The 19,707-nt window shown below is 36.5% G+C and overlaps 1 protein-coding gene and 1 long non-coding RNA gene across 3 annotated transcripts in view; both read right to left on the bottom strand.

The window, feature by feature from the left end:
• Positions 1 to 58: 58 nt before the first annotated feature.
• Positions 59 to 17,806, bottom strand: LOC121731579. The gene is made up of 4 exons (XR_006036257.1): positions 17,527 to 17,806; positions 12,317 to 12,321; positions 3,831 to 3,836; positions 59 to 72 (listed from the first exon to the last, which is right to left on the bottom strand). It is a non-coding gene; the product is annotated as an uncharacterized LOC121731579 (long non-coding RNA).
• A 10-nt stretch (positions 17,807 to 17,816) lies between these two features.
• The window catches only part of LOC121731575 (sin3 histone deacetylase corepressor complex component SDS3), a 5,047-nt gene continuing 3,156 nt past the window's right edge, over positions 17,817 to 19,707 (bottom strand). For both annotated transcript variants that reach the window (XM_042121064.1, XM_042121065.1), the window contains exons 6-7: positions 19,161 to 19,351; positions 17,817 to 18,458 (exon numbers count right to left, since the gene is read on the bottom strand). In XM_042121064.1, coding sequence (XP_041976998.1) covers positions 18,366 to 18,458; positions 19,161 to 19,351 — 284 coding nt within the window. In that variant the 3' untranslated portion in view covers positions 17,817 to 18,365. The remainder of the gene's footprint in view (positions 18,459 to 19,160; positions 19,352 to 19,707) is intronic.

Below are 19,707 nucleotides of genomic sequence, written 5' to 3'. Positions count from 1 at the left end.
CCGTGGCCGTTATCGTTCAAAATTTGCGCAGTAGTTTCAAAGCCTTTATATTATGCAAACAAAATAAGTTTACTTTTAAATTAGTTAATATCAAATTTTAAATTAGGATCATAACAAAGTGACTACAACTGTACATACCTGTACATACCATTACAATAACCTCAGCCTAAGTCAAAAAGATATTTAGATGTTTTAATTTATATTAAAATATGGAAACATATTCATCATAGATATAATAAAAATTAACCAAATGAGTTCGGTGATTAATTATAATGTCTACTAATGAATATTATTAATGAGGTAGTCCATTGACCCATCTAGTAAACTATACTGACATCATATCAACGAAGATCAAGGTAAAGAATATACGTAACAGTAATAATAAACTTTTTTCTCATTTTAAGAATAAGTTTAGCTAATGATATTAATTAAAAAACAATTAACTATGTTTTATGTTTATTAAAACATTCTACACCTTTTTATGTATGACTTTTTATTTTATTAATAAACTACTGTTTACAGTATACATATGGGAAAATTTTAAATTACTTATGTATACTGTAAACAGTACTGTACTACAAGTAGTGCACTTGAAAATATGTAAAACAATAAAATTTTTGGTAACTCAATAGTCAATTCTGCCTTTTCGACTTATTTTAATGACAATACTATAATAATAATTATTATTGATATTTCATTTACAGTCATAAAACTTGGTCAAAGGTATTCTTGTATCAACAATACAATGTAAAACATATTGTACATTACAAATTGAAAGCCGAAAGGCAATAAAGTAGGAGAGGTACATAAATTGTAGGATACAAATAAAAGCTCTTGCGCCGCTAAATGCCACGCTCGGATCATAATTATTGCAATTTAATGCCAGACTAGACTTAATATAATTAATATCAGTAATATCATTTGACTGCCACGATGGGGTTTTAGTATTTATCCACACTAATATTATATATGCGAAAGTGACGTGGGAGAGCCATGCTTCGACAAGAATGGGCCGGCTCGACCGGAGAAATACCACGGACTCAGAGAAAACCGGTGTGAAACAGCGCTTGCGCTGTGTTTCGCCGAGTGAGTGAGTTTACCGGAGGCCCAATCCCCTCCCCTATTCCCTTCCCTATACTCCCCTATTTCCTTCCCTACCCTCCCCTATTACCCTATTCCCTCTTAAAAGGCCGGCAACGCATCTGCAGCTCTTCTGATGCTGCGAGTGTCCATGGGCGACGGAAGTTGCTTTCCATCAGGTGACCCGTTTGCGCCCTTATTTCATAAAAAAGTGACGTGTCTGCCTGTCTGTCTATTATCTCTTGACGCCCATACCGCTGAACCGATTTTGTTGAAATGTTCAATCTTTTTTTATTGAAATAATTCTCTCGAACTCCGGCGGCCACTAAAAAGACCGATAGGTTGAAAAACACTGCTTTATGTCCATGGTCTCATACTGCGCATTCCACAGTATGTGTAAACAGTTCGGGGGAACATTAGCATATTTTGGTGAGTCAAACGGAAAGCCGCAGTTCTTAATACATTTGTTCGTATTGGTTCTGTGTCATCTTAGCCGAGGACATATTTTAATTTTAAAATTCCTTAACCTTGAGAGGTTAAAATGTTTAATAATTTTACCTATATATTTATAAGATTTATTGAGGATTTTCAAAATAAACCACAAATTGTTGTTCTGAAAATATAAGTAAGTAGTTATTGTTGTTTACCTATATAATTATTGAAAAAAATATTATTTCGTGGGTACCAAAAAAAATTATATTTACAACTAATTTGCCCAAGAATTTCTTTAGAAACATATTAAAATAATAGAGAAAGTAGTTTTAAATAATATCTGAAAGCCTCAATTTTGAATTGTGAATTAAAAAAAATTACAAATTCTGAAACGCTAATAAAAATGAGTGGGTTGCAAGCCGAGAGTACTGGCAAGTGGCAGATGGGCAATCTACTCTCCCTCCGTCTTACGAATCTTCGATCAGAGGGCCTAGACAAGCGGCAAGCGATTATCATAAGCGCCAACGCCAACGCGACAAAATGTATGGGATTTGACATTAGTATTCGCTAGTGAAGCGATGACTAAATATCAAATCGCATACATTTTGTTAGCGTTTACGATAATCGCTTGCCACTTGCCTACTAGGGCAGGTGTCTCTTCGCAAGTTTACCATATTCACCCATTCAAAATAGTGTCATTACATAGTGCTGCTAAAGAAAATAGAACTGAAAAACTTAATTTGGCTTCAGTTCTACCTATACTATTTACTAAAAGATTCAAGGAAAGTTCACAGGGAACGTTTCAATTTTATTATGTCTGAATAATTAGGCACAAGTTAAAAGTCGTACGTAACACACAGACGGACAGTGAGTGCCGCCGATAGTTGGTGCGTGCTCTGAATATTAAAACACAGCCTTATTCCTCCAATATGAGTTTTACTTTCCTATACACTCGACCTCATTGTACGAGCCCAGTTGCACCTTTGACTAATCGTTTGTTTAATTAGTTTGTTATACCGGAGGCCCAATCCCCTAACACCTACCCTATTCCCTTCCCTACCCTCAACTATTCCCTTCCCTTCCCTTCCCTTCCCTCCGCTATTACCCTATTCCCTCTTAAAAGGCCGGCAACGCACTTGCAGCTCTTCTGATGCTGCGAGTGTTCATGGGCGACGGAAGTTGCTTTCCATCAGGTGACCCGTTTGCTCGTTTGCCCCCTTATTTCATTAAAAAAAAAAAAGGAAAAAAAGAATAAAGGACTTAATCTACGATTAACGTTAATCTAGGTTGATGCAATTTGGCGTTATAATAAGTGATTGTTAAGGGCCTATCGTTATGAGCCCTTCACTCTATTAATTTGGTGACACTAATATAATTAAAAAGAATGTACACTATTATATTTTTGCCGCCTGTGTTTTTTAAATAAAACTAGCTATTTGACCAAGCTTTGCTCGGTATTCGATAAAACACGAATTAAATGACATTTTCTAAAAATGATTCCTAGCTAGATCGATTTATCGCCCCCCTACCCCCTATATACTAAATTTCAACACTGTCGCAGCAAAAGACATCAACGCGCGCGACGCTCGACCAATTTCATGGTCAAAATTAAGTCATCTAACATGTCATTGTTCCCAAATGTCACGGTCAGAGAATGTTCTACTTGTATGTTGACATCCTACTTTATCTATTATGCATGTTATAGATATAGGAAGCTGCGAAAATAAATAAGAAAGAAATATTCGAGATAAAAATGTGTTTCTGTGCCTAATTGCAAAATTTTCCTGCGATTAATAACAAATCCATACTAATATTGTCTTGCAAAAGTTTGGTATGAAAATACCTTGGTCTCGATAAGGACGGGTAGGGAAGTTTTTACCAGGGAAGTTTTTATCAAAATTAAATGAGAGGATGAAATGTGATTGAATCCACCATGATTTGTTTCCTACAAAAAAAAAATATCAGAATTTTTACCTCGCATCACAATTGGACTTTTAAAGGTCAAATAAACATGTGACAGATGATAAATTCGCGAGCGGTTTTATTTTATGTGGCTGCCAATTAGATACCTTCTATTTAGTTTTATTTTCCAACCTTTGAAAAGGTTAGCATACCTATTAAAACTTGATCGCAAATTGTGATTCAAATACAGGGGCGTAGCCACCGCCGTATCTGCCGCATCAATCGGGGCCCTGGGGCCATGAGTCCCAAAGCGCATATACAAAAATTTTATACGGGGTAAGGCACGCTACGCTTCTGTTCAAATACCTAGAATTTCCACAAGTTTTCTAGGGTACTGTAGCCAAAGGGCACAAAACGAAACCCTGATTTACCATTAACTAAATAAATTAATATTCAGATAACAATTAACAAATAACTGCAAGGTATGCTTGTTTTTATCCAGCAGATTAGAAAAAACTGTGGACCTTGAATAGGGGTAATTATTGATTAATGATTATGTATAAAAAGCTAGCCGATCGCCTGATGGTAAGCTCTTAACCATCGTCTACGTTCGCTGCAGGTACGCTAACACAAATAAAATTACTTTCTCAAATATAACGATATTTTTAAATCATAAACGATATGCGAATATTTATGATCAATAAAATGTATCTTTCTCGACATTATGCTAATATATTAATTTATTCTTTAAATAACATCTCATGTATATATATCACAATAAATTTGTTAAAATTAAACATATTCTAATATACTTATTTTAATTATATCACAATATCGCCGCCATAGTAACTATATCTAATTATATACATACATGTAAAAAAAAACAATTTAATGTTGTATTTATTCCTAATCTCTTTCTAATGCTTTGAATATAATATCCTGTTTAAATATAAATAAATAGAAACTTGTTATTGGCATAAAGCTTTTCAACATTTTACCTTATTGTTGTCTTTAAAATGCTGTAATATAAGGTAAGTTTTCTTGGCAAAATATTTTTTTGTTGTTTATTTTTTTAACTTTTGTGATGATGATGATGTAATTCACCCAAAGTCAATAGATGCATATCTGGGCATTAGTAGTCTGTAGGGAGGAGCTGTTACCGAACGAAGGCTAACAAGACCTCAATATCGCACAATTCGTGACGAAAATTACATACAATAAAGGTTTTTGCTTTTCCTTTTCATGTAGGTAATTATAATATTAAAAATAATGTAGGGTAATGGGACCTTTCTATATAGATTACCTTATGAACTTTAAAAAAATCTCTAGGTTATCTGTGATTCACTTAGAATTTGAGTAAAAGAGCGGGTTTCAGCAGCTATTTCAGCAAAATATTTAATTTAAAATAATAAAATATTTTTATATCATATTCAGGTGTCAGGAAAATTAATCAATTTGGCTTAGCATATAAAACTAAAGATTTTCGTGCAAAGCACTGCAAAAAAATCAGTCTCTTATATTTGTATACCTATGCGTTTCAAATTTTTCCGAAATATTTTCTTTGTAACTATTGCATTACACAATTTACCTTTTACTTAATTAAATATTTCATTTCTTATTTCCCCCTTTTTCCCAAAAAATCCATCCGGTATTTCTCTATAATAATGCACATTTACTCACCTCGATAATCCGACAAGCACACACTACACAACACTGCACGACACACGCGTCCGGCAGTCCCGAAAACGACGACAGCGATACTGGCCGGCCACACACAGGACATCGACTTTATAAATTTCGTGGCGCGCTAATTAAAAAAAATAAACACAGGTGTCGGGGTCGTCGAACTTTTCTATCGGTCATAAAATTTTCGGTTAAACGGCCTTGGGAGACCTTGTTTTCCAGCTCGCTAATTTTGTTTAATTTATCGTTTACGATCGGTAACTGCCATACTGTCCGTTTATTTCGTTTCGAATTATTTTGAACTAAATGTAAACAGATTGCTAAGCATTTAATGCTTTATGCTACCAATGTCCAATTTAATTGTCACGTCCGAGCAATAAAGAAATACAATGGGTCGAGTTTCGAATTTGAGTTGACATTTAGATCAAAATGAGTTTAAATCGAGACATTTAACGCTAATTTGAGATGATTTCATGGAAATGGAAAAGAAGGCGCGATGAGCTGGAGGCGTACCAGCCGGGCTGGCCAACGGTGGCGCTGGAGCGAGACAAGTGGAAGACCCTGGGGGAGGCCTTTGCCCAGCAGTGGGATAGCATAGGCTAACAAAAAAAAATAATTTCTTAAATTAGCGTTGCTAGGCCACAATGAACTGAGCTTTACGCGGTGGTTTGATTTTGTACTAAGAATAGAAATTAAAACTATATTTTCTGTGGACTACACTGTCTACAGCTTATCGAATCCAAGAAATACTACTTTTATGTCCATTCTATTTATTTCAAGTTCCATACTAGGCTTATCATATTTTTTTAACAAACGAAAGACTTTAAAAAAGGTCCTATATTTTTTCTTTAAATTATTACGTATTTAAAGTTATTACAGAATGCTATTTCAGTATTTCGTTATAACTTGTCTTACCATTCGGCGAATATCCGCTCTTTAACGTCTTATTTAGACCACACACAGTGATTGTTAGCTCGACCTTGTCTAATCAGGCAAATGACACTCGTTCCGAATACACACCTCCATATGCTTTGGGCTCATCCATGTATTACGTAAGAGCACAAGGGAAATTCATATAAAACGGCGCGTGGAGAAAAGTCAAAACATTTGTAAAGAACTTTTTTTTTATCTAGACCCAAGAGGAAAAGAATTTTATCGTAGATTTGTAAAGAACTTGTTAAATAGTCTTCTAAAAGATATTAGAATTGGTTGAAGAAATTAATTTTGCATATCTAAATATTATAAAAGTATCGAACAATAGCTTTGTCTCGTTTTGTGTGGAAAAGGTTAAGGTTTAAAACATTATGCCATTCATATCGATGTATCTAAAATAATATTTAAATAAATAAGTATAATGCACACAAAATACTTTAGCATTTTGATTTTGGTCATGAAACTCATAAGTCTTGACTCTTTGATAACAGATTTTAATATTTATCTCTATGTGCACTTTTTTAGGATTCGATATTCTGTTGTAAATTATTATTAAGACAAAAAATTATAAAAAGTAGAGCACGCACCAAAAGACAATCTTAGAAGTTCTTCCCCGAGTTCACAACTTACACTTAGTAAATGTCGTAAGTAAATTATTTATAACGAGCTTTTGCCCGCGGCTTCGCTCGCGTTAAGAAGTATTATTATATACAAACTTTCAGCCCCTTTTATCCCCTTGGGGTTGGAATTGATCAAAATCCTTTCTTAGCGGATGCCTACGTCATAACATCTACTTACCTGCATGCCAAATTTCAGCCCGATCAGTCCAGTGGTTTAGGCTGTGCGTTGATAGATCACCATGTCAGTCAGTCACCTTTGAGTTTTATTTATATAGATTTATGAAACTGAGAATATTTGCTCAACCCTAGCTAAACCTAGCCTAGACCTAGCTAAAAGCTAAATCGTATTCTTCCCTCAAACACTTGCAGTCGTCACCGAACAGTGGGGAAGCCCGTTGATGCCGATGCGGAGTCGCCCAGGCCACGGTACATTGCGGCTAGTGGACGAGGTCCCCGATGAGGCGATGCTGGCTGGCGCGGTGCGGAGGGGCGGGGAGTGATGATGATGAAGGAGGCACGTTTTGTCGAGGGTCGCCTATGTGGTAATAGGCGTGGAGACCGTAAAGGAAAATCTTCCGACCGTGCGAGATGGTATGCCCGGTCAGGCCGAAGCCCACGTGATATATTTCAGCTGTCGCATAATATATACCGACGCGCTCAGAAAACTTCGATAACGCGATGCAGGAATGTTAGGCGAATTGTGGGTACCACCACAAACAAGTTTTACTAAAATTCCCTACATATTCATAAAAATACAGTCTTTGTCGAAAAAATATACACAAACATACAACATCGTTTCGATTAAAGTGTAGGATAACATAATGTAAATCGTATCCTATTATAAAATTTCAATTAAAGCACAATGCCAAACAAGATAATAAAGACAATCGCTGAAAGCGAAGCCTTCGAAACCTTTCAATAACGCGTTACCAAATGATTAATATTGATCTTTGATGATCGATATTGAAATGTCAGTTATGGATCATTGATCACTCGACGGAAGTTGTTACGGTGACAAAGTGTTAATTAATTAACTTAAAAGCTTAATGTGAGTATCTGAGAAGTTCAATCTTTATAAGGTGAAATTATCTACGCTTCAATTGTGATACCTGCATTGCAAATTACAATTTACAAGTTATAATATTGGTATGTGCCAAGGCAAAGGAAAATGTGTGTTTTACGTTACAAACACGTGAATTTTCACCAAATATAAAAATAAAAAGGTTTTTGGTTAAATGCCCAGTACAGGAAATAACGTGATTAAACTCTATAAACACATAAAAGATAATATTTTTTTATAATAATATTATATTATAGTTATTTCGGCTAAACGAAGAATACAAGGCTTATGATTATGGTTGCTGACTTCGCGATACAGGACACTAAAAAATTTCACCAACTTAACTCTGGAAGCAAATCTTGGTGGTTATGTCCCTCAGTTAAGAACATCGACTACGGACTAGAAACAACTGCTATAAGATTATCTTTTTGCTATAATCGTGCTCATTAACATCAGCATCCTAATCTTAGCAAAAAAGACTAACAACAATATTTTTCAACGCTATCTTTAAGATTTTGACACCAATAAAGATAGATTAAATTCTCATCAAAATAATAATTGGTTTATTAATTTCATGTAAATTCGTTGCCATTTCCAGTGTATCACTTTGAACCTTAGTATACTATTGAATAAGGTTGAAAATTCGTGGTAGGTACCTATGCCATAACATTAATATCATAATCCCATACATTTTTTGCGCCGATGGTATCGATCGGACAAAAAATTGTCTGACATATCGATAATTGTTATTTATTGTAATAAATTATGTATAAATTAGAACACAATAGAGATCTAATGTCCGCCTACGCGACATTTTTATTTCATAAACCTAGCGACACAGTGGAAGCTATATAATTACTGTAACATTAAAGCTTAGGCCAAACCAGTATATAAATAAGTCTATGGGCCAAACCTACGCGACCAGGCGACTGCGAAGCGGAGCGTCAAGTTGTCAAATGTGTGTTTTGTATACAAAAAACACATTTGACAACTTGACGCAACTTGACGCTCCGTCACTGACGTGTAGGTTTGTTCTAAACTTAACTCTCTACAAAATAGGTATGCTACGTTGTACAAAACTCTGATATTATGTCTTCGAAGCAAAATATTGAAAAGAACTTAAATAATTCAAGAGCATTTTAAAACTAATTAATAATATGTAACAAAGTATGTGTTACATATTATATGAACAGTATAATTAATATAATATGTAATTTATTACATATTTATTATTTGTTTATAATCTGAAATATTTCGCTGCAGCGCCTAAATCCTACAAAAGCGTTTCGGCATTTTTAAGAAACATCTTTTTTTTAATTAAGGGGCAAACGATCATACGGATTATCTGATGAAAAGCCACTATCGTCGCCCACACTCGCAACATCAGAAAAGTTGCAGTTAGCAAGTCGTATTGGTCTGAAAATACTGCTGGTGACAGTTCATTCCACAGTTTTTCTGCGTGGCAGAAAGTTCCGCCAAAACGCACGGTGCTGCAACTTAGATACAAACGTGATAGTGGATGCAGAGCGAAGCAAATGTTTAGTTGATAATGATGAATACGAGTATAGCTTGAGCAGTGGTTGGCGGTCCTAATCTAAATTGTATCAACTGACATTTTGTGATCACCTTATGCGAGAGATAATAAAACACTAAATAATAACAGACCTGTAAATTGTGAATATTGATTAGAAGAATTTGTGTAAACGTATTGTGTATGTAAAGTAATAATCGACACGAATGGATCGTTCGAGGCGTAAAATAGTAGAGAACGGCGTATTTAGTGTTGAATAGAAAATCGCAAAGAAATTGGCTGATTTTGTGTTCCAAATATTTGCTTGAGACAAAACTCTATTATTAATTTTTAACCGACTTCCAACGAAGGACGTTTAAATACAGCAGTCTGCAGAATGTGTCTGTGTACAATTTATTTAATGCAAAGTCTAATTTAAAATTTTACATTATGGTACTAGCTAAAAGCCGAGCTTTGTGCGGGCTCGCGTCGTCACACCTTGACTGACTGATGATAACACATCTACATACATATAAATAAAAATTACTATATTAAAGCTCAAATCAATAGGCGTGATAGTTTTTCCGTAAGTGTACCACAAAATGTAAAGGTTGTTGTGGGATATACTAGGGCTCGCTTCGCTCGCCTTGATTATATCGGCTCTCGCTTCTAAGGTTTACAAACTTAGAACGTTACAAATAACAAACGTATAAGCGACAAACTCAGACGCATACACTATAGGTACAGGTGTATCAAAACACAGTGATAAAAACTTTAGGGAGTGTAAAGGATAAAATACGTAAGGCTTCTTACAGACGAACGTGTCGGCGGCAGTCGACGGCAGTCGGCGGCAGTCGACGGCAGTCGGCGGCACGTGTCGGCGGCAGTCAACGGCAGTTGACGGCACGAGTCGGCGGCAGTTGACGGCACTTGACGGCAGTCGACGGCAGCCGTTGACAGTTTATGACGCTTGCAGGGGACTTACCACGACCTTTCCTAAAACGATCATGTTTCCAGAAAACTTTGTTGTAAGATTACAATAACATTACCGTACTCACTTTTTAAATATAATTTTACTAAAAAACAGTAAAAAATGCAAAATATTATTAAATTCGCTGTGAAATATCAACTTTTTTAAGATCGCTAGCTTGACGTTAAAGTAATTATTGCTTATCTGTCAAACGGTGTCGCTTAGTAGAGGTGGTGGTAGGCCCCCAGTTGTGACGTACCGTCTAAAGGTAAGCGGCCACAGGTCGGTATCATACGCAACGGACGTCGCGCATCAAACGGATAATTTTTTCACAGTACTTCCGCTGAATCGGCAGCGTACGGATTATCGAATAGCCTAGTAAATGAATGCTCAAAAGGGTGTGGATGGAATAGTCGAAAGCAGAAATTTTGACTTAGAAACTTTGTTTGGAATAATTTGAAGATAAACATACTGTCTAGTCGGTAATCCGTACGCTGCCGATACAGTGGACGTACTGTAAAAAAATTATCCGTTTGATGCGAGACGACCGTTGCGTACGATACCGACCTGTGGACTTTTATCTTTACGCGCTACGTCACAACTGCAAGCGTGATAAACTGTCGACGGCTGCCGTCGACTGCCGCCGACACGTGCCGCCGACTGCCGTCGACTGCCGCCGACACGTGCCGTCGTCTGCCGTCGACTGTCGCCGACGCGTGCCGCCGACACGTGCCGTTCGTCTGTAAGCGCTCTTAGTGATATGATTTGCAATAAATAATTTCAGTAAGCATAAGAAATCGATACAAAAGTGTCTCAATATAGATATATCGTTGTTGTGATCTAGAAAAATCTTGTATGTACTAGTGGTACTGGGCAAGATGGGTTTTGTTTTGTACGTGGAATGTGTCCTTGCGACCTTGCGTTCGATTCGTGAATGTTGCACAGAAAACCAAACCTAAAAATAGACGTGTATGAAGCGAATCTATCTTTAAGTAGATTCCTTTTGAAAGGAACACTAAATCGATTGAAATTGCAAAATTCTATTGTTGTTATGATTTCCCAAGGGCGTCGCCAAGGGGGGGCAAAGAGGGGCAGCCCCCCCCCCCCTAGAGATTCTAAATAAGTTGCCAAATATACCTAATGCAAACAACGACCACTATTAATTAAAATCTGATAATTAAAAAAAAATACTATGTTATTATAACTTATTTACAAGCTTTTTTATTGCATAGTCAAGAGCTCGTGCTCGTGTAGCTTTACACATTGGACTCTGTACTGTCACAGAATATAGGTAGGTATAATACGTATATAGTACTAAGATACTGTTTTTTACAATCGCTGTAGATGTAAGGGTCGTCGACTTTACCTACAATTCATATCTACTTTTCTCATTCATAGAGAACGAGAAAAGTATGAATTGTAGGTAAAGTCAACTTGCCCCCCCCCTGCGCCATCGGCTGGCGACGCCCTTGTGAGTTCCTCTTTCATATTTCCTGATCCTGCCTGGAAGTAACATACATGATACAGTCGAGAAAAAGTAGAGAATAGATATCTACAACCTAGCTAGGGGATACGTTTTATTTTTGTCGACTGGATATGTTAACCAACTTCCAAAAGTAGGAGGTTATATGTTCAGCTGTTGATATTTTCAGAAACATAGCTCTATTCAGCAGTCTATAGGGCCTCATGGAGATTCGAACCCACTAGATTCAAGAACCGCCACACATACCATTGAGCCACCGCAACTTAGCAGTCTTAGGGCCTACACTTTGATCTTAGCCTAAAGGCCGAGAAGTCTATAGGGCCTAGAGAACGATCGGCCAAAAAACCAATAACTGTGACAAACCGTTCATATTGAGGCTTCCTATACGATCTGTGTCAAACCTTTATGTTAAACAAGATGGCGCACGCAACTCCGCTGCGCCTAAGTTCGTGTATCGCGCGGGAACCGTTCATTTTTCCGAGACACAAGTATCTCCATGCCAAATTTTAGCAAATTTTAGCGATTTAGGTGTAAAAAGATAACAGACAGACAGACAGACACACTTTCGCATTTATAATAGATAATATTAGTATGCATATTTAAAATTGTAGTATCGGTAGGAATACTTATTAGAGGCTAGAACCTTGCCTTAGTTGGCACCGAACCCAGCGAGACACTGGATATAAGTTCGTTTGAAGTTGCACAATAATTATTATATTATTATGTGCAACACTATGTAGAGTCGAAGCCTTAGCAAAAATGCTTTCGATAAAATATACGATGACGAGGACCGAAAAAAAGATCTACGCGTCAATACTATGTTATTATAATATCATAAACTCCTCCAATTAGAATAACTTAGATGAGGTGAGAGATGTTGTCTAATGTCTTGGCATAATTAAAAAAAAACGTGTTGCACTCGGGAACTGCCGCGGTAGAGCATTTTTTATCTACTTATGAAATTATAATTCGCATATTTCTAGTCGCACGCATGCAAACACCGTGCCGAAGATGCAAGGCAACGCTGCACCGCCGTGCCGGTCGGAGAAGTGTTAGGTTTTTTCGTTACGGAATTTCTTGATTCGGTCGCCGTGCTCAAAGCCCACTATAAAAGTTATGCAGTAGCTTAAAAAACCACAGTCGAATATAGAAGCTCCTCCTTTTTGGAAGTCTTAAAAATATCCACATATTGTCGTAAAATATCAAATTGGTGAGTAAGCAGTTCCCACACTCGAAAATCCTATTTATAAACAAAACTGACAAAGGTAATTAAGACTGTAGTAATTAAATACCTAAGAACGAGTTCAGTAACGTAGTATAAACAAGTAGTACTACAATGTTTTTAATTTGTTTTAATCAACAATAAACAATATTTAGTTTCGTTTGGCATTGAGGCACGCTCATTCAAATTATGCCTTTTACTTGATAATTTTACTTACGAGACTCTCAATCAGTAAATATTTATTCCTTTGTACCTAAGGGACCATTCATAAAGTACGTCTCACTATTTTCATGATTTTTAGACACAAATGTCTTGGCTAAAGGGCCTGAATTCAGGATCTTGATCAAGCGTTATGACAGAGGACACCACAGCATTCTAGTGTTCCGTCTTTACTAGTAGACTTAAGACCTTTCTCTGTGCCTAAACCAGCCCCATTTCTGAGAACCGCTTGAAAATCGGACGAGTAGGTACATACTTACTATTAGAGATATCCCTTTTAAAGTTGCCACACTGGCAACTTTAAAAGGGACAAACTTTAACCCTAGAATGTTTTCTCTGTTTTTACCCGCGGATGACCTAGTAAAAACTTTAATTTTCTAAAACTCTGATTCTAGAATTTATATAGACCTACATAATATGCCTACCAAAACACTTGAAAAATATCAATAAGTAATTATTAATCACTATGATTATTATTAATAATTATAGGTTTTAAAGATTAAATTTTGCTCCCTATGATTATTGTTAACTACTTAATTATTGCTAAATACTTTGCGTATACTCGTGATGCAGCCCGCAGGTGTTGGGCAAGGCCACCTACATTGGCGCGTCTTTCCTCTTCATATTGAAATGGTGACAAGATGTAGGTACCTAAGTAAGGAATGACAGTTCGCTTCCTTACATTCAAGTAAAGGAATCTTTAGCAATTTGGTACACTTTGGTAGTTCTCAAAATGATTTGTTAAAAATGACGCATTTGTTGTTCGACCTCGAAACCCCTATATTAATTTTTTGCTTTGTCCTATCTATAGTTTTTCGCATAAAGCAGATCTTCAGTAGACGGATCGGTCGACCTAACGCGATGGTATGCTCGGTCAGCCCCTTACATTTCAACTGTCACATAATATATGCCATTGAACTCAGAAAACTTCGAAAGCACGATTCAGTGTGCCGCTAATTATTGGTCCAAACAGGTGCAATTAAAAACTTCTACATACAAAAACGCCTAAAGCGCAGACGGCATACAACCTTGGCAATGGCCGAAAACGATCAAAAAGTTTAAACACAAAAACATCGCGAAATTAATATCGCGCTGACATTTATAGTCAGTTCAAGGGCTTGCTCTAGTTGCTAATTGTATTCTTTATTACCTAAAATGGCCACGACTGCATTATTATGAATTGAGTGGGCACTGGGTAATGTGCGAAGTGATTCTTGAGAGTTGCGGGGTACCCTAATTGGGGAAACGATTACAATTTTCCCCTTATTAACTTAATAAAGACGAGACCGCACTAAAGTGACGCTACGCTGCAGCGACGCGACGCGACACTTCACGTTCTATACGTTTTGTGTCGCTGCCGCGTACTGAAGCTACCTCATACGATTTCATACAAATAGTTGGGCGTCACGTGTCGCATAATGCCATTGGCCATGGGCGTACCCAGGTTCTGGGCCAGGGGGGGGGGACAAATTACGCAGATTCTGGGCCAGGGGGGGGCAAATCAGATTTTTTATAAGCTAGGTGTTTATTAGGGTGGAGCGAAAAATGTTTTTTTTTTTTATATTCGTTTCGGCATACCTATAAAAAGTTGCTTTTACTGTTCACAAATATACGTACAAAATTTTATTTAGATCATAATAAATTTAGAGGTGCCCCCAACGTCATGAACTTTAGAGAAATTCGAAAAACTGTGTCAAAAACCACCAACTTCTAATATTGCCAAATTAACGCTGAATTATATTATGAGTATTCCGTTATATTGAATATTGCTCAGATAGATGGGGAGATTGAGGCAGGAGAGGTGATTTCATTGCACTTTTCAATCGTTGTCTGAACGCCATAAAGTGCGCACTATTATTGTAATTCTGCTAGTGAGAAACAGTGATTTTAAGCACTACTTACAAGAGAATAAACTTCTGTAAGTGATATTTTTAAATTCCTGTTCACTTATTGTTGACAAAATACTATTTTCGATATAATTTAGGCTAGTATTTCTCTTTATTACAGTCATATTATGTCGTCAAAACACGAAAAGAGACATGTTATCCCGTTTTTGGTTTATCGGAGAAGTTACCAGTTTCTCAACTACCAACTCATATTTCTGTTATAAAAATTACATAATTATTAATTAATATGAATCAAAGCTGGACAAAACAATAAAAGAGCCGACAATTCATGATGTATCCCAAAGACTGGTTACGGAAATTTTACATATCTGGCGAAAAGCGTCGCTTCCCAAAAAAAGAAGTAAGTATATTATTTACTTGATTAAAGAAATGCAAGAAAAATGATGATAGGCCGTATAGATTTAAGTAAATGCGACTAAAAATATGAAGAAAATAAAAATACAAGACAAATAATTGACTTCGTAACAAAGAGATAATGGATCCTAACCAGACGTCTTGTTCTCGTTCTTTGCATGATGACTTAGCAAGCGAAAGAACGAGTTCCAGCGACTGTAGCTTCTTCTTGTAGCTTCTACAAGCTAATCAATCGCCAAAATGAGTAGCTGTTCAGCCACCAAAAAAAAAAAAGAGATTCAAATTTCCATCATTAGCTCTCGTATACGATCGTACCTGAGTCTCTGACAGAGCAGCTGCTATTATAGCTTTATCTGCTTCTTTATATATGTTAAAAGATGTTGATTGTTAGTATTTTTATATCAAAGGATTCTAGTGCTGTCATTGATCGTTAAAAATGCGATGAGAAATAATGAAAAACAGATTAGCACACACGATGCAGATCGCAAATATAAAAGTATAAGTACGCAGAATTTATTTTGATGGCAGATAAGGTGGCTGTGATGGTTCATGGTACAGTTGTGAATATAGTTTTCAAAGGAAATGTTATTCGTTTTATGGAAGAGGTAATTAACAAACTATTTAAGTAGTTTTTTATTTAAAATGCCTAATTGTGAAATAAAAAAACAATTTAATACCAAACGATCTCCTTTTTTCTGATGATCATTCCTTGATAATACATTACAAATATTCGGCAAACTTTTATTTGCCATATAAAGTATTTCGCCTGTATTATTTTATTGAAGTAACTAAATAAGTATGTCACCATGGCAACGTCCATCGCTATCCCGTCGCACAAACAATGGTCGCCGTCAGTCTCGAGTTGTAATAATTTACTATTATTTATTCAACAAATTCACTTATCAATATAAAAAGTACCCAGTAGCTCAGACCCACCGAATATGCATATAAAATTTGTTAAAAATCAGTAAAGCCGTTTCAGAGGAGTATGCAGCCTAACATTGTGACACAAGAATTTTATATAAGATTATACTTAGCTGTCAAAATATTACTCTTTCTGTATCTATGCCAGAGTTGGGTAAAGATTATGGAATAATAATATTATTATGAACTTAGGTAACAGGTGTATAATAAAATATAATTTGAAATTTCTTACTAATCAGTATATTTCAAGATTCTGTTCACATAGACATTATAAACAATATTTATAATCTCATATACCTATGTACAGTTCGTCTGGGGGTATTTACAAAAAATAAAGAATAAAAAATATTCCAAAATAGACTCAATATGCCCTTACCTTTATATTACATATAGAATGTATACAGCTATTTACATTTATATACAAATAAGATTCCGATCTAATACTATGAGGCTAAGCACACGCTTAGAAGTTTAATTCATTGTAAAGTTTAAATAAATAGTTAGATATTTACTGATATTCGTATTGTTTCTTGTACTCGTTTCACATTCAAAGTCAGTGGATAAAGCGAGTAACAATTTGAAAATTATAGTTTTTTTTTTTTCAATAAATGTTAAAGCCTCCATTTATTGCAAAAAAAAACTATTACTAACAAGACTGGGAAAGTGATATGAAACAAAAAAATGGATTGTATTTATAGCCAAATATATTAGCCAGATGATGAAGTACGTAAGTTATAAGGTTTGTTCAAATTATAAGGGAAAAAAGAGCATGTGCATGAGCAAACGGGTTCTGATGGAAAGCAACTTCCGTCGCCCATGGACACTCGTAGGATTAGAAGAGCTGCAGGTGCGTTGCCGGCTTTAAGAGGGAATAGGGTAATAGGGAAGGGTAGGGATGGGAAGGGAATAGGGGAGGGTAGGGAAGGGAATAAGGTAAGGGATTGGGCCTCCGGTAAACTCACTCACTCGGCGAAACACAGCGCAAGCGCTGTTTCACGCCGCTTTTCTATAAGAACGTGGTATTTTAGCCGGCCCATTCGTGCCGAAGCATGGCTCTCCCACGTATACTTATATATTTAGGAGTTTTATTGCTTCATACTCCCATATTGAGTAACAGAGATTATAATTTCTAAAACTTATCCAGTACATTGTGAAACAGGGCTTTAAACCTATGTAAATGCAGCAATTAATTCCATGTAATATTAGTCAGCCTAAAGATAGAGAAACATTAATGCATTGTTGGCAGTAAGTCTTACTACAAGCCAAAGTGATGATCTCAGATTGTAAATACAGATTAAAAAATAAATGTATGTATGTGGTTTTAAAAAATAAATAAATAACTTAATTCAAATATAAATTACTAAACGCAGTACTTAGGCCTCATTAAATTATCACAAAACTTTCACACTCCATACATAAAAACCTCAACTTCATCAGTTTTGATATTAGTATAAACTTAAAAATTTTGATTGTTTAAAAAAAAACAATTTTATCATAAGAAAAGAATCCATTACCATTGTTTAAAATGATCACAATGTTGCACTATAGAAGCTATATTGCTAAAAAAAATATTGTACCAGTATTTGAGGAACTGTTTTACTTTCAACTATGAGTTTGGACGTCACAATTTTCAAGTGTGATACATATAGATTTATCACTTTTATGTAAGAAAATGACAGAAATTACATCATCAGAAAAACCGATATTCTAACCATCTTTTGGCGTATATGCCTCTCTGTAACCACCATTAAACTTAATGATTTTTGGCAGGGATATCAGCTACTCTAATAACAATTTTTGAATCCTACGTCTTCAGGTAGATGTTGCAATGTTTACTTTGAACGCAACAAACGCAACAACGAACGAAAAGGCAACGAAATTAAATGACATTCAACTATCTAAAGGGTTGGTTTTCTTTTCTAATTTCATTGGTATTCACTTCATTGGTGGTCTTGACGGTCAACGAACGGTTAGCGGGAGACTAAAATCAGCCTCCAGTTATAGTATAATATTATAGTCACAGTACACAGTCACTCACATACTATTACTAACACACACACTGGGTATTACGACGCGCGTCGTTTTATCGTCACTTTACCGCGCGCGAGGTCCGATATGAACAACCGAACTCGATCCAAGTTTGTCTTCTTGACGAGTATCTGAAAAAAAGATTAGAGATCAATAACTTTCTTGCAAGAAACATAATTTTTGTGTCCTTGTATGCAATTTTGGTGTACCCCATATTGACGTCCTTAACATGGCCACACAAAGTAGAAATGCCAAAGGATACAAAATAGAATTAATATTGTCAGCTTTTGTTCTACTAACACCATATTTACCATATTCACCCATTATATTAATAAACGGTAGCAGGCATCACAAAGACTAGACATTCAAAAAGCGTATAGAAATACCTATTTTTCAATTTTTTTATCTCAAATCCCAACAAGGCTAATTTTCCTGTCAGGCTGACCGCTCGCTGACCGTCGACGCCGAAACCGAAATGTATGAAATATCAGCGCAGACCGCTACGCATTATTCAAAAACGCTTCCTACAATTTCATACATCTCGGACCATTAGCACCGACGGTGCGCGCGCAGTCTACGTCACAGGAAAATCTGCCCTAGATTTAGATCCAGGGCTGATTTTCCTGTCACGCATGTCTGTGGTATGGTTAACCATAGGTAGATTTATGGTGGGATTTTATACCATACTAATATATAAAACTCTGTATGTTCTGACTCATCCGCGATGCTGTGCACAGCAGCTTGCCATCCTCCACGCGCGTGGCCCACGGACTCCTTGGGGCTCCGGGACTCCCCGGACAGGGGACGAGCTACTATATAGTATACACACGTACCGACTCATCCGCGATGCTGTGTATGTGGGCGGGGAAGCGCGGCATGTCCCGCCCCTCCACGTACACGCTCTGGCCGCGGTGGAACCACCGCCGCTCGTACAGCAGCTTGCCGTCCTCCACGCGCGTGTCCCGGGACTCCCCGCGCGACTCCCGCGGTTCTACGTCTTCCCGGACCGGGGATGAACCGGATACTGGAATGTAGATTTATTACTTTACGGCCCTGTATTCCCAGAAACGGACGATCTTTATGCAATAGCAGGCGCAAAGGTTCGGCTGGTACGCTTTCAGTCACACACTTTGCGCCTGCTATGTTATAGTTTTTTGATCGTCGTTTTTTATACATCAATTAAATAGAGTCAAAAAAACGAAACGCCCTAGATATATTCAGTGCAAAAATTATCTGAAAATTCCAAATAATTTGGACATAGTATGGCAATTTCGTTAAAAGAAGAGGTAACTTTGGGATTTTTTTTCTATCGAGTGAAGTTCATGATATTGTGTAATGGAATATAAATTCCACTGTGTTAGATCCTTAACTAACACATAT

Source organism: Aricia agestis, chromosome 11, assembly GCF_905147365.1.
Source record: "Aricia agestis chromosome 11, ilAriAges1.1, whole genome shotgun sequence".
In the NCBI taxonomy this organism is placed as follows: Eukaryota; Metazoa; Arthropoda; class Insecta; order Lepidoptera; family Lycaenidae; genus Aricia; species Aricia agestis.
Note: the sequence above shows the minus strand (reverse complement) of the source record. Positions and strands in the feature narration are given on the sequence as shown.